At 35.8% G+C, this 11,798-nt stretch overlaps 2 protein-coding genes across 3 annotated transcripts; one reads left to right on the forward strand and one right to left on the reverse strand.

Annotated features, from left to right (window-relative positions):
* Positions 1-1,631: 1,631 nt before the first annotated feature.
* Positions 1,632-4,855, forward strand: LOC130715361 (cadmium-induced protein AS8). Its single transcript, XM_057565447.1, has 5 exons — positions 1,632-1,778; positions 1,907-1,983; positions 2,578-2,824; positions 2,915-3,187; positions 4,667-4,855. Exons 3-5 carry the CDS (start codon positions 2,584-2,586, stop codon positions 4,675-4,677), a joined length of 525 nt encoding a protein of 174 aa, XP_057421430.1. The 5' UTR covers positions 1,632-1,778; positions 1,907-1,983; positions 2,578-2,583; the 3' UTR covers positions 4,678-4,855.
* A 1,158-nt stretch (positions 4,856-6,013) lies between these two features.
* On the reverse strand, positions 6,014-10,688 carry LOC130709933 (uncharacterized). 2 transcript variants are annotated; one of them, XM_057559065.1, is made up of 5 exons: positions 9,820-10,688; positions 7,678-7,758; positions 7,459-7,521; positions 6,451-7,233; positions 6,014-6,340 (listed from the first exon to the last, which is right to left on the reverse strand). In XM_057559065.1, the coding sequence occupies exons 1-4, from the start codon at positions 10,063-10,065 to the stop codon at positions 7,192-7,194; spliced, it is 432 nt and encodes a 143-aa protein (XP_057415048.1). In that variant the 5' UTR covers positions 10,066-10,688; the 3' UTR covers positions 6,014-6,340; positions 6,451-7,191. The 2 variants fall into 2 exon arrangements, 1 of the variants encoding a protein (XP_057415048.1); XR_009010234.1 differs by having other exon boundaries at positions 6,014-6,329; positions 6,451-7,521.
* Positions 10,689-11,798: the final 1,110 nt, after the last annotated feature.

Genomic DNA, 11,798 nt, shown 5'->3' on the forward strand with positions numbered 1-11,798 from the left:
GTGAGAGCATTTTTTGCCATACAATTGATTGGGAAATTACTGACAACCGAAATTGTTAGGAAGATATGAAAACATTGACAATTTAATTCGCCGGTAAGGTTCGAACGACCAAAATTATCCTTAAATTATGAATTTAATCCCTAATTTCGATGTAGGTATAGAGCTTAGAAAACCACCAAAAGCTTGCCAGAAATATATGGAAACCACCAAGGATTAATTAAGTTAAGCAGTTTCTAAGAATTGAAGTCCAAGTGATGATTTTCGCTCAATCCATGGAAAAATAGAGAAGAAATGAAATTTTCTAGTGAAGCACGCTTAAGTCTAGGTTTGCTTAAGCCAAAGACATTCACACGAAAGCCATGAGTCAAATACAGAGAAAAAGACATTTTTGAGTAGTCAAAGTAAAATTGCAAGATTAATTACATCTGAAAATTTAATATAAACGGTTGGATGGGGAAAATTTGTAAATAAACTCTTACCTGAGTGAACCTAATGCAATTTGTAAATGAAGATTTATGAGTCTACCTCGCTAAAGCGAGCAACACTACTACAACATGACGTTTTCTCTTGCTTAAGAGATCATAAGCTCACTTAAACGAACCTTAGCTGACCTGAATGCATACAAAAGCTAGAAATAAGAAGAAAGACACTAATATGGACATTTTCTTAGATCTTTAGCACCTTTGACTAAGTGAAGATAGAGGAGGGCGTAGGAGCTTGGACAGGAAGCTCTGGAGGTCGGGATTCGACGTCGATACATTTTAAATCTTTAGATTCTTCTTAGTTTCTCCTTTATTCATAAATCTATCCATGTAAATTGATAGTCAAATCTATCTTTTTTGAGTTAGATGTAGTTGACTACCTTATCTGTATTTTATGTGATTCAGCTCTATACTACACTGAAGTTCTATGTATTGAGTGATTCAGTGGTCATTTCTATTCTTCAAGCTACATTTTAGATGGATCAACTAAGACATTTATGTTATTCCGCTTACGCACTTAATCACATGAACTGTTTAAACTTTTAATCTTGCCAATTTTTGAGAAGTTCTAACAACACTCTCTTTTCAACACCATTTTAACCACTCTTTGATTAATTTGTTGAAATTCATATAAATCTTACTAAATTGGAAATGATACATTAATCATAATTTTAGTGAACCCACTTGGGGAATGTATCTTATAAGAATATAATTTTATATGAGAGCATAAGAATAAATCACGATCGTTAGATCTAACCATCAATGGTTAAGATTAAAACATGAAGTCATGTGACTTTTTAAAAAAGTTACATGACATTTTTAAGTGATCATGTGACATGACCATTAAATTCTTTTAATCTTGACTGTTGATGATAGATCTAACGGTCGTGATTTATTTCTATGTTCTCATATAAAACTGTAATTCTCATAAGATACATTCTCAACCCACTTGAATATAAGCCCACCAATAAAACAATGTTTTTTTTACCTTAACATATCATTATAATCAAATTGAACCCGAGATAGAAGACAGAATATTAGTGTGCAAAAAATTGAACAACCCCGATGACCGCCTTCTATCCAAACAACATCAGAAAAGGTAGATAGATGCCTTATGAGCTAGGTAGTCGATACAAAAATTTATCTCTCTACAAACAAAAGAAAGATCAAACAAACTAATGTTAAAAATAGAGGGGTTGCTACCATTTTCTTTTCATTGGTATATCCGGAGTAGCTAGAATTCACGGTCACGGTGAATACACCAATTGATTGCAATCTGACCACAAGTTTATAATGGTAGACTAGAAATGCCTATGCTGTGAACTTCACTTGTACTCTCTTTGTTAATACTTCATTATCAACTGCCATTTTTTCTTCATCGCTATCAACTATGCTTTCTGGCCTTTTCCTTTCTTTCTGTATAGGCGTCGCTGTAGACTGTACCTCTCAAATCCGCACAACTTCTTCAAACCCTGGAAGTTTTCTGTTTCTGTGAGTGAAGGTAAAAGCAACTGAATCTCATTCTCCCTCGTTTTCGTTTCATCAGCTACAATTTTAGTGCCGTTTATTCATTGAATCATTTGTTTGCATCTATGTATTTGAATTTTGATTGCTTGTCTTGGTCATGTTTATGTTGCATTTACTGAAATAACAGACAGATGCAGATGATAGGGTTGCAATTGCGTCACAATACGATTGCCAGAGACTTCAAATACTCTAATAATGCGGCCACAATTGCAATCAAACATTTCCTTCATTAAAACTCAGTTTTCACACTCATGATTCAGTGACTACGAGCCCGATTGGATGGATACCCGTCAGAAAGTATGAAAATTGGAAATTAACGTGTCCCTGAATCACTCATACTTTTTGATTGGTATACAACCAGCTCTACATTTTTCTAAAACTATATATGCTTGATTGCTCACAGCTTTACAATTGATGTCATAGTGTTGTGATAGATAGACTTGAGAGTTGGGTGCTAGTTAGTTTACTATCTTCGTCTAAATGTTTAATCAGGGTTTACCAGCTGACTAGAGGTTTACCATTTTAACAATTTTACTGTGAGTGATTTGTCATTTACTACTGTTCACAGGCTCTGATGATTATAAAAGGATTGTTTAGGAGATATGAAAGGTGGAACCCTGTGCATCCAACTTATGGAGCCTTTTGGGGAATGGGTGTGGGTGTTGGTTGTGGTGTAGGATGGGGTCCGGGATTCGGACCTGAAGTGATAGGCTATGTTGGAGCTGGTTGTGGCGTTGGATTCAATGTAGGCATCACTCTGGCTGGCTTCGGAATTGGCCTTCCAGCTAATTTTGTTTTTGAAGCTCCTTATAATGGTAAACCTCTCATCAACATTTTAAACTTTTTGTCTGCCTTTGGGCCGCGTCTTAAACTGATGCACATTCATGTGACTTGTTTAAATCCAGCTATTGTGGCGACAAAAAACTCTGCAGTGAAGTTAGCACGTTCCAATGGTCCTCTTTCTGGTACACACATGCCAGGGGATATCTGGATTAGAAATGTACCTAGTGTATCTGACTTGCAAAGAGAAGCCAGTGAAAAATTGTTTTGCTTTAGGGAAAAGTATTTATCAAACAAGGGAACTGATTTCTTTGACGTGAAGAATAGATTGCCTTTGTTCTCGTCTGCCTGTAAAAGTATACAAGCATTCCATAACCAGTTGCTCTGTTCTCGTAAAGGTATTATTTTTCTTAGAAAATCAAATTAATGTCTCCTCTATTACCCAGCATTTGTCTTGTATAAATTGTTTGCTCTCCTTTTCATCCTTTTAACTTATTGAGTTTGCTGCCTTCATGATTTATATGCTTATCTTTATTTCATGTGCATTTTCTTCCTCTCATTTTAATATTTTTTTTTGCACATTCCTCTCATGAGCGTGATTCTAGTTGCAATTTTCTATTTCCTATATGAAAGTTTATGGTTTGACATTCGACAATTCAGTCTCAAGGTCCTAAATTGCCACACCTGAAATGATGTCATGATATGTAGTTTAGACCCATCATTTTCCTACAAAATCTACTTGACTGACATTTGCTTGCCTCTAGACATTGAGTAAATAAAGCCCATCTTATAGCGTATGTTGTATGACTTATCTTTTTTCTATGTTATTAGAGATCTTTGATGTACTACTGTCAGTTGGATAATTGGCTAAAAACGTACAGGATAAACTGCCTGTCTGTTATTCAATTCTGGGATGTAACTATCCCCAATTGGACTTGAGAATAGCTGCCCCTCACCCCCTCCCCCCTCTCAAATTTTATTCTAACATGTTGGGGGATGTGAGCTAAATTGTTAAGTACTGATATCAATGAATACACAGGCAATTTGTTACTCGTAAAAAGTTATATCTTTGAACATATCAGAGTATCTTAGGCGATCTCTTAAAGATTGGTTTCCATATGCCCTGAACTTCATCATTTATTTCCTTATTTAACTAGGATTGCGAGTCTAATAGAAGTATAAATAGAGATAATGTTGTTTCTTTTGCAATACGTTCAAGTGTAACAAGTCCTGTCATATCAAGTAAATATCAAGTTCAGAGTATTTAGGCTCTGTTATCTCCTTTCCCTCTTTTGATACCTAAAACCCTAGAATTTCAAGAATTACCTGTGACAATGTCACAAAACTCACCCACTGCTACTAAATATATGCTGCTATTTTCGCTTTGATGTTTAGGAAACTGGAGTCATTAGTCAAAATAGTTTTTCTATGATGGATATGCCTAACTCAAAATATAGATGACAACTTCCCATGGACAGTAGCTAAAGGTTTTCTCAGCATGATGTCTTGATTTGTAATGCTGAGGATTGTTTGATGTCATAAACTTCATTCCAATTGATATTGTTTTATTCTATGCCCATTTTGTTACCACCATCCCCCTCCCAAAAAAAAAAAGGATTTTCGTCCCATTGGAGCGGAGTGGCATGTGAAAGTTTGGTTTCTTTAAGAATTCTTCTTATCGAAATAGTACAAATATGAGTACCTTCTGTCAGAATATCATGTAGATTGTAGCATCTAGTTTGAGAGAAAGCAGTACATTATTTGCAAATGGTAAAGGTGGTCTTTGGATGATCCCTTGCACTATTTTCCTTCAATATGTAATTTAACTACTAGCTGTTTTTGAAGTAAACTTGACGTTTGCATCTCTTATTTTGCAGAAAAAGATTGATGACTTCCACCATTATCAGCTTGGTGGTTACATTTTGATAGACCTCTCACTTTTCTGTTTGATAGATTTGGAACCAAAGATCCTATTTTTGTAGTGAATGAGATATCATATTATTATACTCTACTCCCTCTCTCTCGACAAATTCAAGTGTGTATGTATGTTCCTGTTTTTTTTTTTATGTTTCTTTGTAAAATCTAACCCAATAAAACTGAGGAGGCCCTCCGGGCTAGAAAGTCAGCGACACTATTGGCGGATCTACGAACAAATAAAACATCCATGTGTGTAAAAGCCAAAGCTAAAGTGCGACAGTCCGCAATAATTAAATCAAGGTATGAAAAGCCTCTACTACGCTGTCTCTACCACTGAAAGAACTGCAACGCATCCGTCTCAAAACATAGTGGAACCCAAGATTAAGAGCAAGACGCATTACCCACCGCAAAGACGCATTACCCACCGCAAACAAAGAGCCTCCGCTAAGCCCGCTGATTGCATCATGACCGGGGCTAAATTGCATAATCACTAATTTTTGTGCATATGGTGCACAAAATGTTAGTTAACAAAAGAGATGTAACAAGTCAGTAGACAGACAACCATAAATGAGTAACACTTGATCATAGTTGAAAAAAAAATTGATTACGAAATTTATCCGCAAAGCTTAGGGGCATTAGATAATTATACTCCATGATTGGAGTATATACATATATTATTAAATATTTTTCACAAGCGATGAAAAGTTCATCAAGATTGTGAATATGCATGGTTCATAAAGTTTCCTCACCTCAGTAAAGTGAGAGAAATGACCCTACTAAATGAATCATAAAAGCAAATTTGATGGGAGAAATCCCTCGCCAAACACTAAAAAACCCCTCGCTAAATAATAAGCGACGGAATTGAATCATGGCAGAAAGCGGTGTCACTAGATATTTAGCGAGCAATTTCATAATCACCGCAAAGTAATTCAAATTTCATTGCTTATGAATTAGTCATTTTATGTGTTATTCAATTTCCCTTTCAAATTAAGAGTGGGAATTTTTTCAGCGCTTAAAGAGATTACCAATTTCCATCCGCCTAGAGAGGGATTGTTTTACGTCGCCAATCTGCCAGGGAAAACTCTATCGCAAAGTACTAGTTTGCCTCCTTTTTTGGCCACAGAATTTACTTCCTTATAGGCGGAATTTATCCATTTTCTTCATAAAAATTATTTTTATGTTTTCAAATCCTGAACAATTTCAATTAAAATCAAATGTTGGTTCAAAGTTTTATAGAGAGATCTACTCAAGCAGAAGTGCATCAAAACTACTTCATGACTTGTAGATAAAAATCTAATTTTCTCGAGTGTGATAACCAATATAGAAAAGTTTCACTAACAGAACAGTATATGTCCAAAACTGCTATAAAATACACATTCATCACAACTTTTTTGCAAGGGGAAAAAAGCTCTAAACTGTTTGCAATAGCAAAACTATATTAAATGCCAAATCAAATCCCTTAATCTGGCTTCACCATAGGTGAGGGGCTTCCTTAGCATAAATCTGATACCTCTCTTGAAAGCTCTTGGAAGGAACCTTGGTACCAAGAACTCACAGATTGACGGAATAACAAACCAGATTAGCCACTGCCAGAACCCTCTGGAACCAAAACCATGCCTTGTCCTGCATATGCACTAAAATTGCAATTCATTTCATAATTCCCCCACATATTTGCATTACATATATCACTATAATATAAAACTTGTCTTTAATTTCATAATATGTGCATGAAGAAATAATTAACCTTAAGGTGTGCTGTGGCAAAGTCTTGTAGTGCCACACATTTTGTATCCAATCAACATCCACAAAGATCCTTCTGAGTTCTGACAGTATACATCAAAGGCAGCACCATAAAGGAGAAGAGAAAGAGCACCCAGAATTAAGATAAAAAGGTAAACACCTCTCCATATTTTGAACTTTTTAGTAACATTCTGTTGTCATTGCTGTATCTTCTTTAGGAATGAAATATCTAAAGGCTTCATACATTCTTATAAATTAAATTACTGAGACACAATTCTCAAACGACACATACCTTGAATTGGGATATGCAGTTTCAGACTAAGAAATAGCTGACCATATGTATCTCAAAGAGAAGATACTCATGCAGCCACATCATCAAAATTGATAAAACAAGGACAGAAAATTTGATCATAGGACAATACCTTGAAGCTGACGATTGATCAGTGAAATAATGGAGTGACATTCGAAGTTATAAAATCATAAAATGTAAACCAGAATGAGAACTGAGAATAGAGGATAATGAGAGTAAATAGAGTTTGGCACTTTCCTAGAGGATTATTCTAGTATTCTAGTGACCACTTAACAATTACTTAATTTTAATCAGAAAAAGTGATTGTCACCGGAGAAACACATCTTACAATTCCTAAAAGTTGTCACCTAGTTGTTAGTTGTCACCTTATTGTGATCCAAGTAGCATCAAAAGTCAATGACTACTTAGTCATTAGTTGTGACTCAGTATCATGAACTAATTTCCAAATACCCAGCCAAAATGCGAAGACAGCAGCACCTGAGTTCATGAACCAAGCAAAAGCTGATACAACAGAGTGACCTGAAACCACACTACTCTACAAAAGCCAAAAGAAAATTGAAAAGAGAAAATCATCAGAGAAATCCCCCGTTTCAGGGGACTCTCATTTCTATTTCAATATACATTCCAATTGTGTCTCATACACACTCATTTTAGGGCAAGCTATAAGGTCATAAAGCACATGGAGAGAATAGATACCCTCACCTGCTTGTTTGCTAATATCAAAAAGACGGGCTCCTTGTAGATACTCACGCCGAAGGACCTTTTCTGGAAAACAAGTCAAATATTAAATCATCTATGTACTATTTGTTTGAGTGACAGCTAGTTACCCAATTTTATAATATTCTCTAGTTAATATGGATCTAATTCGAATGTATTACTATAAACAAGAAGTTCTTATGCAAATCTCATCATAACAAGTACCTTTATAAAGCACTCCAGCTTGTGGGGCCAATGTGTTAAGTTATAAAGCACTCCTGGAATGCCATAAATTGGAGAAATTTTCTTCAAAAAAAAGTAGTTAAGTTATAACCTAAGAAAGTCAAGGGAAGATATCTACATAAGAAAGTCAAAATACAGGAGAAAAATAAATAAAATATAATTTAAGGACCAATAAATACATATATTAAGATATTCGAATAGTAATTAACAATTAAATTATATGGTATGAGAAATAAGTATGCTTTTCAACTAGAGATTGAGAAAATGAGAATGGTGAAAAAAGAAATGAATACAGAAAATTGAACATGTTCTGTTTTCAATTATGTTTTTATTGATAATTAGAATAATGTTAACTTGTGGTAATGCCAAACTAGGAAATAAACACAGAAGATATTCTTGACCTAGCAGTTTACCTAATAAGTTGGGAAAACATTGTTATGTGGAAATTAACAAACAAGCGAGTATCTGACATTTGAGAATTGAGAGCCAGTTTCTGGAAGGTGCATGGATCATGCATCACTTACCTCATGAGAGTGACTCAAGGTATTAGACTAAAAACCCATTAAATCTTATATTTGTTTCAACCAAAGGATTAATAGCTCCTCAGATCATGGACAATTCCATGAGGACAAATAAATAACATAAACTAAGGGAAATTACATTGTTATTAGCCCCACGAATATCTTTACAATTATTCATAGACCATAGCATCTAATCTTTTTCCCCAAATAGCATGTAGAAGAACACATCCAGTATGTTGAGGACAATGATAGTGGCAGTGTTATGGGAAAGAGAAGAAGTTAGCACTTAGTACGGTTGCCAAAAATAACTGAAAAGGATGATCATGGAACTCATTGTCCATTAAAATTATAAACATAAAGTGTGAGAACATAAGTCCAAGGGGCGGTAATCTTTAAGAGTTTAGACAACCTTTAGAGTTATCCCTTAGAGGGGAGCCATTAGTTAACTATGTGAAGCTAGACCAAATAACTAACACTTAGTAATGAAATAACAGATTGATCGAGTGAATCAGTAATTAACCTGTAGAAAACCAAACACAACCGCACTGTCACATAGATATGAAATTTCTTTTTCCTATAGTGCTGTCTATAGAAGCTCATGCAATGTATATTTTTCCAAGTATAAAGTTAAGCATCTTTATGACAGAAGCATCACTCCTGCTACAATATACGAGAGAACTATAGGTGGCTTGATGTAGTAGACAAATAGATAAGAGAACCCACGTATAAAGAACTAAATAATGCGGATGCAAAGGAAGCAGAAGCACAGCTATGGCAGAACATGTATGGTCCACAGAATCTTTGTAAAGCAACAAGTTTCACTGAGATTTAAATAGCCCACACCATGGATTCATTGAAGCATTTACTACAGGACACATGGGTTTTATTGTTATCAATATCTATAACCAGTTTATTTAATGATTCAATCAGATAATTTCTTTTTTCTCAACTAAACTCCACACTTTAAACCCATTTCCAATTGTCAGTACACTGTGTGTGACTATAAAAATATTTAGAAACACTATACTAACCACAAATTTTAGGAAATTGCTGGGAGAACTTGTATGTTTCCCCCCTATTAAAATGTGTTTGATCAGCAAACAAGCAGATATAGAAAAACTTAGGAACAAAGGGGGGGGGGGGGGGGGGGGGAATGTAAGTGCATGCAACCCTAATTAGAATGGACAATACCATCAACATCTTGTAACTTGTAAGTCATAGAAAATACATAAATGGATAACATCAACTATCACTGAAGATTAGAATCATGCAGCATCCACCTTAAAATTGGCGAAACATTTAAATCCAATAACAATCCAAAGAATAACCAAAAGCAATAGATTTAATATTCAAGTGTTATAAGCCTAAAAATGGTTGCTTGTGCCAAGCAACAACTTACTATTGACAGCCAAGCACTATACATAAGGGAATCAAAAGTAGTTTCTCAAATAAGCCTACAAATTGTTGCTATGAAAGAAAGAACAGTGAGTAAGTAATTTCATTCTGAGAAAGACTTGAATGACTTGTTGTCTTCTAATTTGATCATGAAATTGATAATGATGGTGAGAAATCAAGGTAGTGATCGATCAGCATAGAGCTTTACCTCCTCCTGGTGTTGAAGAATGAAGAACCCCATTTGCCAACAACATGAGAGTATACGCAGCTTCTTGCATAAGAGGGTCGACTTCAACTTCCGAACAAGAACTTCCACGGCGGCGGCGGAGGCGAGGGGACAATCTTGGTTTGCGGCTTCTTTTGCAAGACAGAGGCCATGATCGGAAAACAGAGCCATCAGATAAGTAATCATCAGAGTGTTCAGACGCAGAAGAAGAATGGCAGAACGTGTCATCACCACCGTACGCCGCCGCAATGTTGAAGCGGCAGCCACTCCAAATGTTCCGACACGGCGTAATTTCCCTCGTCACGGTCGTGTGAGAAAACAAAGACTTGTCGGAAGGGAATGTGTTTGTGCCGTCGTAGGTTTTGACAACGTTGTTGTTGTTGTTGTTGTTGTTGTCGGAGTGCGATGATGAGTGCATTCTGGTGTGTCCGTTCAAAGCATAAACAGAAGCGAAACTTTTGTTGCAGAAACCACACAGGTAGTGACAAGGTTGCTGCACATTCTTCTTCTTCTTCTTGTTCTTGTTAATAGGAGTAGGGCCATTGATTTTGATGCGAACGTGATGATGATGATGAGGTTGAGATTCTTCGGCTTTCACCATTGTTGGAAGATTGGAAATTGCAATTGCAGAGAAAGAAGAACTGAGAACGGTGATTGTTCTTGTTCTTGATTTTTGACACTGAAGTGAAATAGTGAAATAGTGAAGTGTTACCAAAATTCACGTTGGTGACACTGGGTGAGGGTCAGAGTGAGGGTTTGGAAATCAACGTCACTTTGACGCTTTTTTTATTTTTTTTGGCTGTTTGGTACTGACTTTTGACGTTTTCTAGTATGGCAAAATAATTACATGAATTATACTACATTCTTTTTTATTTTTAAATGTTTATGAAAATTAAAATTAATTTAAACAGGAATTTTGTCTACTTTAATCAAATATTATTTTTTGAAATAAATTATTAGTGTATTATATTTATATATTAATTTCTTATTTCAAAGCTTTTTATTATTTTAAAAACTAAATGTTTTTTATTTTTTAAAATATAAAAAGTAATCTTCTCCTCTTCCCTAAAAAAAACTATCTTCAAAACTATTGTCAAAAGAATAATAATTCTAAATCGTCTTAGCTACTTCATCCTCATAAAAATACTCCTACTTACTAATTTCATCCTCCTATAAATCTAAGATAGAAATACTTGCTAATGAGGGAGATGATCCTCTCTCTAGTCTATCTCTCTAATTTGTTTCCTCCCGCAATCTCGTTGAACCTTGTTTGGGTGGTTGTCGTGCCTCTCCCTTCCGACGCAGCGACAACCCCATTATTCCACCTATCTCCTTCTTCTCCATCTTGATGCGAAAGTTCCTTACGTCCAACCAAATATAGTTCTCGGGATCCCCTTCTTTGCTGCCTCTATTTCGGTCCTTCTTCCCCTCCTGGTCGTTTCCCCTTGCTCCGGCGGTGTCTAGTTCTGGGGTTGGTTTGCGGGTGGTTGGCTCAGAGCGGTGGTACTGCTCAGTTGCGATGGACAAGTTGTTGTAGGATTTGTTGTCGCCATTGTGTTTGTAAAGAGTTGCTCTCACAAATCACCATTCGATGACCAAGATTCTAAGCCACAAGCCATTCTTTAAAGCCAATGATTAGAAACTTTCCAGAAAGAGATTTGAGGTAATTAAATCCGAAGAGATTTGATGTAGGTTAGGTGAAGAACAAAGCTTGGTAATTGAGGGAAGTGGAAGAGATTTGCCTTCTCTCTCTAGCCGAGTCTTAGGGAACAAACATGAGAAGGAAGTGAAGCTTCAGGGTTGTTTCTAAGCTTATGTACTAGGTTGGTTTAGTTGGGTGTTGGTGTGGGTTTGTCATCTTCATTTGCACATGGAATTCCCTTCTTCACTCCCTATAATTCTTCTGCTGGTCAAAGTCTTATTAGAAGGTTCAAGAGGTCAGAATTTATGAGAGAGGGGAA

The sequence above is a fragment of the Lotus japonicus genome, chromosome 4, assembly GCF_012489685.1.
Source record: "Lotus japonicus ecotype B-129 chromosome 4, LjGifu_v1.2".
In the NCBI taxonomy this organism is placed as follows: domain Eukaryota; kingdom Viridiplantae; phylum Streptophyta; class Magnoliopsida; order Fabales; family Fabaceae; genus Lotus; species Lotus japonicus.